The following is a 14,862-nucleotide window of genomic DNA, read 5'->3' as shown; positions in this document are numbered from 1 at the left end:
CAAGGTTTGGTTCATATTATGAACTTGAAGGATTAGTTCATATTATTAGTTGATATTAGTTAACATAATATGTCTATTAATTGCATGTAAGGAGAAATCTGGTTAGGCAACAAAGCAATCTCTCACATATGACCTATACCAATATGCAGATGTGGCAGGCTTTCTACTAAATGGAGGTTAATTATTTTTTTTTATTTATGTTATAAATGGTTTAATAAAGCTATTAATCAACATATAATGTACATTTTCAGAAAACCACAAAATAAACAATAAGGATTTCAACTGATTATTAACAATTTTTTACATCCATTACGATAAGGAAGCTCTAGTGAGGTTGTGGTGACCAGTGTTTTCAGGAGCTTGTACAGACACTACAATGCAGGCAACATGTTTGCAGTGACAATGATGGAGTCTCACAATGCTATCTTTTCTGGCTCTATCTGCCATGCTTTTGCCATTGGGAGCTGAACTACCTAGAACTTAGTCTAGGATACTTTAGCTGGGTACACTGGTAGTACAATAGCAGTCTGCAGACATTACTGAAGTCACTGTGAATCAGGCAGACAGTCAACCATTACACATTCTGGGAGACTTATTACTGGCACACTGAATGGATGTGTGGGACACATCTGTGGTGTGATTGCAAAACCAGGGCACTGGTAGTAGTAGCCTTTACTGAAGTGTGAGTAAGGGCCTAAATGTCAGGCTTATCAGTCAGTTATTACCTATTCCTTAAGATTCAATACTGAAATTGTGAGTGGGTTACACATTCTCTTTGTTGTGGTCATAGACACTGGATATCATTAGTAGTAGCATCCAGAGCACATCCATTACTGAAGAGTCAGGGCCAACTATCAGGCCATCAGGCCGTCTGGGAGATTTTCCACTGGGACTTTGGGAAAGAGGCACACAAGGCCAGCAGTAGTAGGTAATAGTATCCTCCAGCATTGTATGTTTGTGGAAACAAGTACAATGTATACCATGAGAAGGTTTAAATTCTCATTAGTCATGCTTATTTAACAAAACACTCTATGTACTAGTCATGCACATTTTTGCTGTGGTATTCATTTTGCACCTGATTGATGTGCCCCATCACCAATCCCATGTGCCAACCTTGTGCTACTATGTGTATGAAAACTGGTGTTAAACTATGTGAGAGACATTAGAGTGAGTATGGTAAGGACATGTGTCTATGTGATCTCCTCAGTGAGACAGTTAATGACACATGGATACTGTAAAGTACTGCATTAAATAATAGTGCTATACAAGTACATGATAATAATACAGACGGAATCTTGAGTTAACCACAAGTGCAGGACATATTTCAATGACTGTAATAAATAGGGAAAATGTATATTGTAATGAAAAATTCTTTGATACCTAAAACCTTAACCTTCTATAAATGTTACCACAGCTAACACCCAGACCACAGATAACTGACATTGTTATCTTAGCACTTTATCTTTCAGAGCAAAAAATTTGTAACCCTTGGCAATGACCAAGAAAGGGGAGTGGTGCAAAAGAGAAGACCAGCAATGTTTTACGCTTATGGTGCAAAAAAGAGAAATTTGATAAAATTGTCAGATTGTTAAATACAATTCTTAAATGATATGCCGTATTTGTTTTTATATTATGTTTAAATACTTTCCTTTTTTCTTTAGAGCATTTGTACCCCTGAATATTCCTACAAATAAAAATATCACAGAGTTCGATAAAATCAAGATATTATTTCAAGAACTTGGTAGCAGTCGTAAGTTAATTATTTTCTCTTTTTCCCACTACAGTTATATTAATTTAGAATGGATTTGTTTGCTTTACTGAAATATTATAATAGGAAGTTGGGACAGACTTTCAGACAAGTAATAACCTTTTCAAGAGAGGCCAATTAAAAAAAAAAAGTTACACAATATGGACCACCAACCAATCTTTATTCTATATGCTTGTGATTATAAATGCATTACCTGGTTGGCTTGAATTGGGTACCATTTTTTTAATAATTTTATTTAAGTCTTATTTAGTATACCTGAGAACATTCAATTTATCTTTCATTGATATGGTTTCAGTACACATTACTGAGCTTTTTACATCAGTATAGCTCTTTCGTCTGTCAAGCAGATTTGGATGACAAGTATTTGGTTGTGGAAATGCCCAGGCATCTGTTTTAGTAAAAAAAATATTGAAATTAATTAGTTGCCTTTAAAAGGGTTATAAAATATGGTAACTACTAAATTGTTTTTTAAACTGTTCTGGGTAATCTACATTTGTAAAGAAACCAAAATGCATATAAAAGGCAAGGGAAAGTTTGTACCATGGTATTGAAGCATAAAGTTTCAATTTATGTTTTTTTGTTTTGTGTGTGTTTTTTTTTTTTGGTTGCAGTTTAGCAAATATAGTTTTGATTTGTTTCTCCTTTTTTTCCTTTAATACAAAGTTCTTTGCTTTCAATGGCCCAGCACCAGAAACCACACTACACATGGAAACACTTTAAGCACAGCAGTAGAAGGGGGTCCATATTCTTGATAAACACATTTGTTGTTGGTACTTAGAAGCACTGCTGTTGTATGATCATAACATGGGGGAATCTCTATTCTGAGGATGTTTAAACAGTTAAAATATGTCAAGAAAATGCTTTGCTTAGCTTATTCATCATGCCATCTTTGGGATTTGCCACTTAGTTATCTTTAGGCACTGTAGTTATTTTGTAAACTATATGTATATGTGTAAATAGCACCAATTTCCAGCTTAGCTGTCAATAATTTGGCTTTCTGATGTTCTTTTTATTTCATTCTATTTTTTATGAGCTGTTTGTTAAATAGGGAGTTCTCTCATTAACATTTCCATGAAGTTATGTATCTTTATTCGCTGTAAAATACATTTTACATTTCAATACAATGAATGTGTTCTTTTGTCATCTTTGTACAAAACTGCACAATATGATGTATCTGTCTTTAACTTTGACAAGTTTTTATTTATTTGTTGGCCATGAATTTCTCAGCAAAAAGGAAATCTTTGAATTCATGTGTAAATAAATGATGGAAAGATAAAAAAATGAATTAATATTGTTATTTTTGTTCATTCTTAACAGCACTGACCACATTTTAAAAAATCTGTTTGTTTTGTTAGATTCATGTATGAGTTTTTAACCTCCTACCACACTTTGTTTTTCAGATGGTTTGGATGCCTTGTCATTTTCAATTAGTTCTTTGACCTTGATAGGAATGTTGGCAGCAATCACCTACACAGTAAGTTTTTCTTAATTTCCTCTTTTGTGTTTTGAAATCCAAATGCAATAGATGTCTTCTAAGTGACTTTACGGTGATCCACACACAGCAAATTGATAAGGCTTTATTTTACCTACTATCCACTAAAAAAAGGGAACCGGGTTCTGGTTTTGTTAACTGTTAATTTTCCATCATCTAGCTGAAAACACTTAAGTGTAAATAAATAATATGAGACATTTTGTTCTTGCTTTTTAAAGGAACAGTTTTACTATTATATATATATATATACATATATATATATATATATATATATATATATATATAGGATTAGCTTATACGTTATTTCATTTGTGACCAGTGATATGGTCAAGTGTTGTGAGTGTATGTGCATTGTAATGAATATGTGCTACTACCCTGTTTCCCCCAAAAAATAAGACCTACCTGGAAAAAAAGCCCTAGCATGATTTTTCTGTATTTTGAGTATGCTCAAAATATAAGCCCTACCCCCAAAATAGGCTACAGTTAAAAAAAAAAAAAAAAAAAAAAAAAAAAAAAGTCAATTTTAATAGTGCCCAGGTTCTAACCCTACCCCATTCTGTCTAAAACTATAAAAGTCCCTTGTTCTGCTGTAAAGGAGACCAGGATCAGCATAACACCAATTCCTACTATACCTTCAAGCTGAGCAGTCCCCTTTAAACTGTGATTTTAATACTTTTTTACAGTACAAACAATGCTAACAATTTAAATATATAATTTATATAATATAAATTACATATACAGCTCTCAGTTCACTCATTTTTGTTCATGAAAAAAATAAGACGTTCCCTGAACAAAAGCCCTAGTGCATTTTTTCGAGCAAAAAATAATATAAGACGTTGTCTTATTTTCGAGGAAATAAGTTTTATAAAAATGTGCATTATTGTATATGCGGATGTGTCAGGCATTCCAGTATGCATGCACTAGAACAGTGGTCACCAACCTTTTCGGACCGGCGCACCACAAAAAATGGTAAATGGTAAACTTAACAGCTCCGGACCGCGCATGCGTGGGGAGCCAGGTGTCACTCAAAGGATCAGAAATTTCCCCTTTAGTGAAGTCGTGATGCCAGAACCTTCCCACTCTCCCATTGCAAGTCTGAGTTTGGGATAAGAGAGTGGGCGGGTTATGTACGGGGGGCATGGTCTTTCTCCTGATCTGGCACTGCACTAGAAGGGGGACACCTTAACAAATGTATATATACATTTGCATATATGTATGATAGTTTTGTACATGTATTTCTAACACGTTAGTGTTAGGAGGTTTGCCTTTGGACATCTTTTAATAAACCATATTATACTGTGGGCAACTTTCTGTTCCACTTAATGTGTGAGCATTAAAAATAATATTGTGGAGTATTAAAAACATTATAGGCCTCTTGTATATTGTAAAATAAAACTGTGTATTCAAAAAATCTATAGAAAATTACAGCAATGATAGTAAGAATTCATTATTGTGAACATGTGGTGTCTTATAATGCTGTTACAATATGATAAATACAAGTTCATACATACAGAAATAGAGAATGGAAACTATTTGCTAATACTACATGAATAGTTGCTCCAGCGTCCTGGGCAGTCCCAAACTCCAAAGATAGCATCAACTCTGTCAAGTATGATGGATAAATGACAAATGTTCTGCTGTTCACTTTGTCAGTCATGTTCATGAACTTGACATCATATAACATGATGGCTTTAAACTTTGTAACAGTGTGTATTCTGTAAAAAAGATATTTTTATCTGTTTGTGCAGATGATCATGTCCCTTAATTGTGTTTAAGGAGGCTTATGCTACTTCCGGCCTACCTATTTTTCAGAAGTCAGGTTGGCTAGGTTCTAGTTTCTTTTTTTACTAATAAATATATAATAATTGCTTCCCTTGAGCGTGCTGGGAATGAACAAATTCCTGTGCCCCGATCACTTTAAGGAAGAAAAGAAGGAAGATGACGGTTCCCTGTATGCTTGGATTAGTAGCTCACAATGTGTTAAAAAAGCAAAAAGGTGACAACTTGCACTTTCATAACATTTTTAACAAAAAGCTGCTCCTACAAATAAATCCCAATAATATATCTTTAAAATGGTCCTGACACGTACACAGTAGAGAAAGTTATTCTGAACGAACTTTGTATTTGTTCCTACATTTGTTGGTTTTCTGCAGTCAGAATCAAATCACTCAGATTGAGGGATAGCAGGTTTGCAGCTGAACCAGACACGCTCAGTTGTAGTAAATATGCAGATATGCAGACATGACACATCCTTGGACTAATGTTTCTCCACTGGCCAATCAACAGGGTGGGGTTGTGTTTGTGACCAATATATGCTTTTGTAGTGATAATTGAGGACCCAAATTTGTTGTCTGCTAAGAGTTCATGGATCAGAAGATTTCTTAGCAATATGTTTACCAACTGTTTTTTGGTTTCCTACCTATATTTCATTTTTATACTGGACAAGGCCTGTTTGCAGAGGTGACTTCCAGGGCTGTTGATTCAGTAGATAAATTGCTCGACTTCGACTCCTCAGTTTCTGGTACCTCCGACTTTCCGACTCCTCTGTATTTACAGGGTTTCTCATTTTATCTTCACACCTTTGCAACCAAACTTCAGAAAAAAAAAATAGACCCCCTAAATATTCCTAAATCAATAAATCAATGTCATATAAAATTAAATATAACAATATTTTTACCATAAAAGTTTTTTCTCAAGAAACTTTAATAAAAAATATATGAAAATAAATTGATGATTTGTCAATTATGTTTTTTTACTTTATATACTTTTAAAATTAAATCTCTTTATTTCAGGGGTTTATACAAATTTTTAAGATAACAATATTATTATTCTTTTTATCTTCAAAGTTATTAGCTTTATATTTAGTATTTCACTTAACCCTATGGCCAGATAATTAAGTAATGCAGAACGTCAAAGAGTGGTAAACCATTATCTGAATGGAAGTGATGCCTCCCAGATAGCAATGGTTTTGGGTTGTAATCGTAGAACCATAAGCAAAATTATTTAGACCTATGAATCTTCCGGGAGAGTGGAAAAATTACCAAGCGGATGTCTGAGAAATTCAAAGTTGGATGAAGCTCATAAAGGAGGAGTTACACATGTTAATGTCTGAAGATTGCAGAATAAGCTTTAGGGAAATGAAGGATGAATTATTTGCCAAATTTGCAATTAATGTATCTATTTCAACAAAAGATAGATCCATTGATAAATTACAATGGTCATTAAAAAGAGTTTCTTAATTCCTGCAAGGCCCAATGATTTCCACTCTCTTCAAAAAAGGCTTAGCTTTGCTAACAAAATCCTTGATCTCAGTGCTAAGGAAGATGGAAAATACATCCACTTTCCTGATGAAGTAGGTTTTAACAGCTCAATGGAAACCAAAAGGGGAAAATCTCCTATTGAGCAAAGGGCGGTGCATGTTGTGGCTGGAGTGCGTTCTAGAAATTATTCAATTTGTTGTGTGAGGACATAAAATGGTACCTTCCACTTTAAGTCACAAGCACGAGCATTTAATCAAGAAGCATTCCTCAATTTTATTGATGAGGTTTTGAATGTTTTTAGTAAAGAGTGTTCAGCATGCCATCCTAATTATGGGTATTGTCCCCTTTCATAAAACTAGCCAGGTAGAGCTTGGTTGAAAGTAAGGGACACCAACTCTTATTTTTACCACCATACTCTCTGTTTCTTAATCCTGTTGAGAACATGTTCTCTAAATGGAAAGAATTAGTAAGAAGAAATAGGTTAAATAACTCAGGTGCTTTTTTAGAAAGCATCATTAGTGTATTTTTAACAATAAGCGAGCAGGATTCCTTAAGTTATTATAAAAAAGTTTAGCTTTTTGCCTAAATACCTAGGAGGAGAAAGCATTATTTATTAATAAATCAATAAATTCAATATTACATATTTTTACTTATTGTTGAGAAAATTTTTTATGGTAAAAAATATTGTTTTATATTTAATTTTATAATGTATTGATTTATGAATAATTGGGGGTCTAAATTTTTTTGTGAAGTTTGAATGCAATAGTGTTAAGATAAAATGAGAAACCCTGTAATATGCTCGTGTATTTTCCACGTTGATTGAAGGAAGGCAACATACACGCCATTTAACCACAGAACTACTGGCTAGGAAGCTGATACTCTACTGTATTGGCAAGTTTAACCTCCCTAGTGGTCTAATTCCATCCAAATTTCCTTGCAAAAAATTGTACGGCTTTTTGCATGGAAATTTGGATGGAATGAGACCACTAAAAATGGTCTATAGAAATAGAAATCTTTTGTTCATTGTAGGCTGTAATACTTAGGCATAACTCACTGTTATTTAATAAATGTATTAAACTTTAAATACCAAAACACAAAAATCCTGTTAAAAAAAATATTTAAACATGTAATGTAACTGTACAGTAGCATATAGAATATGTATAATATAATATATGAATATTTCTTTGTATTGGGACTCAATACAGCTATTTTCTATTGAATCCAATACAAAATGATTTGAATTTCACACCGCTAAGTCCCGACTGCACAGACGCATGTACCCGCGTTACCGGGAAACCCCATAGATCGAATCTGCACTTAGCGGCTGGAGATCGGAGGAGGCAGACATATCCACAGGACCTGCGGTGACCATCAGGAGGCCGGGGGACTGCGACGAAACAAGGTAAGTGGGTTTTTATTCTGCTTTTAGGTACTCCGAATCTGACTTGGGATTACTGCTTTTTGCATTAAAATCGACCCCAAGTCAGTCTCGGGTTTCCTGCTAAGGGGGTTAAAAGACAAGGGAATGAAAACAATAAGGTTTTATTTATTGTTTTTATCAAGTGGCTATAAAGTAGTAGCATAACATGCATAAAGAACAGGAACTTTACCAGTTTAAAAAAAATGAATCTCATTCTTTGGTAGTTTTAAAACAAACCTTAAGTACATGAACAAAAACAAAAGCTGGAGAACCTAAAACAATTTATATATTAAACTTGGAATATAGTTGTAGAGTAGAATAACTGGTAAATGCAATCCAAAACTAACTCAATGTAGTGTTATAAGAAACAGAATTGCTTCTGCCAGATCCCCTTTCATAGAAGCTCTTAAATCTGACATGATTTTTTAGAGCTGAAAATAGTCTTTCAACACTGACTTGGGTGGGTGGCATTGCTGTTACGGTTCTAGCCATATCACTAATAATCTTGGGATAAACAAGCATGGCTTCTTCTACAGTCAGTCTCTTTAAAAAATCTCCTGCTGGAATCTCTTTATTTGGACATTTTCTGCTTGTTTATCTTTCACGCATATGCAATGTCGCTTTACTGTTGAAAGTTCCATTTTGTCCAAGTAAGAATCGAAGTCTAATTTTTCATTTGAAGAGGATGATCCTGAGTTGCCAGTGCTTATAGCTTTATCCAGTGGTGATGTTTCAGGTAGTAATCCCTTCATGTGAACTGCTACATCATAGAGAGCCTTTTTTGCAGTATCAGTCTGGTCATCGCTCAACAAAATTTGGCTCCTTGGATCAACATAAAAAGCGGCTAACAAGAATTGATTATCCAGTAAGAGATTCTTTCTTTTTTCATTGAAGATAACAATGCCATCAGCTAATAACCCTCCACTTTTGTTTAGGCAATATATCAAGCTCTTCCATTTCAAGAAAAGTTTACCCCTTGGTAAATTCTCAGATTGGTAACTCTTGGTGACAATAAATGGGTTAGAAAGTAGATTTTCCAGTGCTTTTACTTGTGTCCACTGGCTTTCAGTTAAAAAAACATTTTCGTTGTCCAGTTATTCAAGAAAGTCTTCTAGTTCAAGCAAATGCTTTACCATCAATTTAGTGCTTCTCCAGCGTGTTGTTTGATCCAAAATGGCTCCTTTTCCTGCACGTCTTTTCAAAATGGCATCTGTTTTAGGGGCCCTGGCTGCAACAGTTATTTGCCTCAATTTGCCAATTAGAGTAGCTGCATGACGATCTTTCTATCCATCTCTTATTGCAAGTTGCAGAGTATGAACAGCACAATGCTGAACAGTAGTACGCTTAGATGCTTCTTCAACAATGTTATTCAAAATGTCACTATTCTCTTCGCTTCCACTTTCTCTAATACTTGCAGAACTGTCTTCCTCTAATATCTGTCTGTCACTTTCTTCATCTACTTTCTTTATTTTCTCAATTGTGCTGAACATATTAGAAGCATTATCTGTCACAATACATAGAATCTGTTCCTTTTTAATTTCAAAATCTTCTAGAACATCCTCCACTAACTTCTGAAGATAGACACTGGTGTGATGTGCCTGGGTGTCCTTTACTTCCCAAGGTTTGTGTTTTATTATTTTCATCAACAAATCTAACATTTATAGCAAAATAATTGACTCTGTGACGTGTGCATGCATTCATTTTTATGAAGACAAAATGTCCCTTCAGACCTTTTCGTAGTTCTTACATTTTTACATTCGACCTTTTCAATTATAAGTTTCCCTTTACTTTCTCTTCCCAGAGAACACTGTTTTTTTTTTTTTTTAGCCATTTCTCAATTTCGACCTAAAAAGGCTGGCTGTGAAAAGGATAGTGGTACACTATTCTTTACTACCATTTCAATAATGTGTTTTTTAAATTTTTCTGGTGTCATTGGTATGGTAACTTTGCTATACACACAAATAAGCTATAGCCCTGCACTAAATTTAGACATAATTTTTCCTATACAGAAAAACATGCACAAGCATATATGCTAGACACACAACTCATAGCCCTGCAGTTTTAATCCAGAAACATGTACACAGCCTTCCATCATAGTACATTCAATCAGCCATGCAGTTTTAAACATGAACACTTAACAGTTTTAATGTTTGCTGATCTACTGCTAAAATAACACAAAAATCTGTTAAAAAATAGTGAAACATGTAATATAACTGTAGAGTGGCATATACATATATATAATGAAGATTTCTTTATATTGGACTCAATACACCTATTTTGTATTGAATCCAATACAAAATTTTTTGAATTTCCAGCGGATCCTCCCGCCTTCACAGAAGTCACTGGGAAACCCCGGAGATCGTCTCTGCAGTTTGCATCTGAAGATTGGAGGAGGAGGACGTGTTCCCAGGAAGTTTTAGGCGACCCCGAGTGTGACTCGGGATAACCGCTTTTTGCATGTACAATCCACCCCGAGTTAAACGTTAACGCTAGGGGGGTTAACTATCTTCTTAGTATTAGGTGGTGTACAAAATGATGTTAAAGTTCAGCCTTGGATGGGAGCACAGTTAGGTCCATAAATATTTGGACAGAGACAACTTTTTTCTAATTTTGGTTCTGTACATTACCACAAATAATTTTAAATGAAACAACTCCGATGCAGTTGAACTGCAGACTTTCAGCTTTAATTCAGTGGGTTGAACAAAAAGATTGCATAAAAATGTGTGTAACTAAGCCTTTTTTTACACAATCACTTCATTTCAGGGCCTCAAAAGTAATTGGACAAATTAAAAAGCTTAAAATAAAATGTTCGTTTCTAAAACTTGGTTGAAACCGCTTTGCTGGTAATGACAGCCTGTAGTCTTGAATTCATGGACATCACCAGATGCTGGGTTTCCTCCTTTTTATTGCTCTGCCAGGCCTTTACTGCAGCGGCTTTCAGTTGCTGTTTGTGGGCCTTTCTGTCCGAAGTTTAGTGTTCAACAAGTGAGGGCTTATATTTCCAGCATCCTTAAAAATACAGGGTAATTCTTGTTCTTATAATTCCCTGGCCTGGCATCCTTACACACCAGATCATCTTTCCTATTGAGTTTTAAAACATATTGTCTTCTAATTTGCAAATTGTGCCTATTTTCTATGGTTCGCAAAATAAATTAGCCTCCTTTATCTCCATATGTGCTCATCATGGCCTCATTGGTCTGTGGCGAGACGCTGGAGGGGGTGATCTGCAGGAGCTTTTTATAATCTGTGTTCAAAACCAATCTTGGTGTGCTCAAAAGTGAAACATAACTAATGCTCAGGCACCTTCATACAGGTGCTTGTTAAATAGGTTCTATGTGGCTGATTATTTATTAGTTTATTTGGATTATCAATTTTTTTAACCATGTACTTTGGTAATAAATAATGTCATTGCAGTTATTTGCAATGACAAAGTATGTGAATATGACTTTCGTTTGTCTGGGGAGCCATGGTGCACCTTATTTACCCCTAGCCCTCACTGTTTGGGTAATAATAGTACTAATATAAGTTTCATGAACCACAATGGATCTTTAATCTGTCATCCAATATGCCAAGCTATGAGTGAGTAAAATAAGCACACCAAAATAAATTAGATCTAAAACCTTTAATTGTTTTGCCAAGCAATTGTTTAGTTTCCCTTTTCATTCTCCTAGTATAGTAGGGGAAAATTAAGTGAAGAAACCATTTGCAGTTAATAGCCACTTTGGTAAATGATTCTTTCTGCATACTGAAACAGGGAAGCATTTAACAAAAGTTTTCGTTTCTGCTGGTTTAGTGAAGCCTAACTTTTTCTCCCAACCAATACATCTATAAGAAAACACATGTATAAACTATTCACATATCATGTTTCTCATTTGGTATTCTTTTAACATTTTACAGAACCGTTGTTACCTTTTCAAGTTATTTCTTTTTCATTAAAACCAAACCTACTGAAGCATCACCAGCTGTTTTCACAAATTCAAGAAGGCTTGTCTGCATCAGATATGGAATTCCTTTAATGTTGTATTTTATGTGACACTGTTAAAATGACAGTCATCAAGACTTAGGAATAAGCAACGCTAACCACTAATAGCAACGTTTATCTGACTCACTTCATGCATTTTAAGCCTTCTTTGTATCTGTTCTATTTTGCTGTAGAAACGTTTACCAAATATGTAGGAGCTGCTATGTAGTATGAAGATATTTGAACATTGAATATTCACTAGGGGGCAGTGTTATTCAATTTATGGCCATGATTGTGTCTTTTGATTGTGTATATATTTTTCCCCACTGTTAGACGTAAAAAGGGGGACTATTTTCTTTAATATGTCACTATTGTAATATTTTTATTATAACATTTGAATGTATTTATTATTTACCTCCCTTTCACAGTTATGCACGTTTATTGTTCAAATAGTTTACATTTAAGCAGGGATTTGTCATTTTAGTGTCCCTGTAGCCATGCAGCTCAGTGTCTTAAGGCATGGTGCAGCAGTTTTCAGCTTTAAATACACTGGTTTGGCATCAGTTTTGTACAATAGACTTGGCTTTTGGCCTTTAAAATTCAGATTCATTGAAATGTACAATTGCTGCATTATGTTTGATTTAAAACAAAATGCCCCGACACTCAAAACATGGGAAACGATCTTGAGAAATCTGGTTTAGGCAGCACACATTAACCTCTGCTACTTCTCAAACTGAGATGTCATGTGTTCTGTTGCTGTTCAGTGGAACATTTGGACTTCAAGATAAACAAATACTATCTAAGTCAGTGGTCTCTCAACCTTTTGAGGCTAGCGGACCACTAAATGCACATACTCCATACTGTGCATGTGCGGGAAGCTGTGTTTCACTCAAAGGGGAAGAAACTTCCCCCCAAAGTGATGTCATGATGCCAGAACCTGCCCACTCTCCAATTGTAGCTCTGAGCCTGCAATGGTAGAGTGGGCAAGTTGTGTCAAGAATCCCACCCACCGCCCTGAGCCTGCAATGTCTCCGGGAGGCATGGTCCCCAGCTCTGGCTGGTGCACCCTCCAAGCAGGGTCCTTCTCCTGACCTTGCTGGTGGGTGCACAGGGTTGGGGACCCCTGATCTAAGTAAAAGAGGCACATGTACTTTTTCCTGGATCTGTGTAGTAATACTGCATGAAACTCTGCCCCCGTGCAGGTGCTTCTTGTGATAAAGAATGTTTGCTGCCTCTCTCGTTGTGCAGAGTGAGTGGTCTTGTAGCCACCCTATCCATTCACTAAAATAAAATATAAACTGCAATTTCTGACCTTGTTCCTAAATATCTCATCTTTCCTGAATGGTGTTCTGATCATCTGCCTTCTGAATCGAGGTACAATGCAACTCGGTTCAGCTGACTTGTCACACAACTTTTCTCTGTTATCTGCATGCTTGTTTCAGGTATGTGACTGAAGCTACTAAAAACAAAAGATCAAGTTTATGTCCAGGCATATAAAATCCTTTGTAATGAGTTCAGCAATAGCAGATATCATAATCTTCCAGTAAATAGTTCATTTTAAATGCAGGCAGCCTGTAGTGGGTGTACCTTTTGGTCCCTTCCACAGCTTTGCCTTTAATAAAAGTTATGTGATCATGTCCCTGATACTTTTTATATGGTAATATTTGGCTAATATGGAACTATGGAATTACTGCAGTTATGCTGCAATACCAGATTTCATCAGCCTGTACTATTGCAGTTATATTTAAGAACTGTAGATCTTAGTGTAGCTTACACATACTATTTAAAGAGAGGACTTAACCTGTGTTACTGTGTGTTCCTGGGAATCTCTGGTAAAAGAAACCTATCAACAAAAATATATAAATGTGCCACTGCTGGCTTGTTTTTAAAGCTTGGTGGTTTTAGATCGCTTTTACCCCTTGTTACTAACAAATGTGAAGTTGGAATTCTGGGGACAAACATTACAAAGCCAAACCTTACTGAATACATTTTTGTGTGTGTGTGTGTGTGTGTGTGTGTGTGTGTGTGTGTGTGTATAACTTCTAAGTAGCTGAAACTATAAAAGAAATCAACAAACTTGCAGTTTTCACCGTTTAATCTCAGAGTGGCTAAAACAGACTTACGTGTTCCTCTTCTTATGGCATCCTTTAAGGTTGCCATTCACAATAGATCAGCAGCTTTTAACTGTCATAATTTTTTTTTTTTTTTTTTTTTTTTTTTTTTTTTTTTTTGTAATGCATGGAAGCGTGCCACAGCCTGGTATCCAAAGCACTAACTGTCAAAGCCAAGAAGAATGTGAAGATATTTACTAATAACCTGAATCACATGATTTACACTATGCCTACCACTTTCCTTGGAATAATGCTGTACAATAATAATATGTGGTAGAAAATGTCTATTCCCTAATATTGGGAGTGCCTTATTGTCCTTATCACCAGTCATGTTAAGTACCAATCTGACCTTAGAAGATGGTAACAGCTTGGTTACGTTACATGTGAACAGCTAGGAACAGGGCCGCTAAAACAGCTTTTTTTTACCTTTCCTTTTTTGTTTTTTTCTTAGACTACATACTTGTAATCTGATTAAAGTTCATTACTCCACTTTTCAGGTTGTGCATTATTTCCATCATTCAGTCCCATAATACCATCATTTGGTTAACATACCTCCACTGGAGATGGCTACTTTAGTTAATCCTTGATGTAAAAACTGATATCACTGCACAACGATTTTGCTACTGGGAATTCCACCTGTGATTTACATGATATCGAATGTGCTGATTCCAAATCTGAACTCAGAATTTGCCTATCACATACAGATTTTAAGGTACAAGCGTTTTACTTACGCTATAGCTGTTCAAATGGTCAGTAATTGGGTAATGTATTTTTACATGGGAACATTAGACCAGTTGAAGCTACCACTATGCCTGCTGCCGCCTCAGCTGAATCACTTCCCCTGGTGGCG

At 35.4% G+C, this 14,862-nt stretch overlaps 1 protein-coding gene across 2 annotated transcripts in view; it reads left to right on the top strand.

The window, feature by feature from the left end:
* LMBRD1 (LMBR1 domain containing 1) overlaps positions 1–14,862 on the top strand; it is a 95,890-nt gene that overhangs the window by 33,297 nt on the left and 47,731 nt on the right. For both annotated transcript variants that reach the window (XM_072408487.1, XM_072408486.1), the window contains exons 6-7: positions 1,662–1,750; positions 3,169–3,242. In XM_072408487.1, coding sequence (XP_072264588.1) covers positions 1,662–1,750; positions 3,169–3,242 — 163 coding nt within the window. The remainder of the gene's footprint in view (positions 1–1,661; positions 1,751–3,168; positions 3,243–14,862) is intronic.

This window comes from Pyxicephalus adspersus, chromosome 4, assembly GCF_032062135.1.
Source record: "Pyxicephalus adspersus chromosome 4, UCB_Pads_2.0, whole genome shotgun sequence".
NCBI lineage: Eukaryota > Metazoa > Chordata > Amphibia > Anura > Pyxicephalidae > Pyxicephalus > Pyxicephalus adspersus.
Note: the sequence above shows the minus strand (reverse complement) of the source record. Positions and strands in the feature narration are given on the sequence as shown.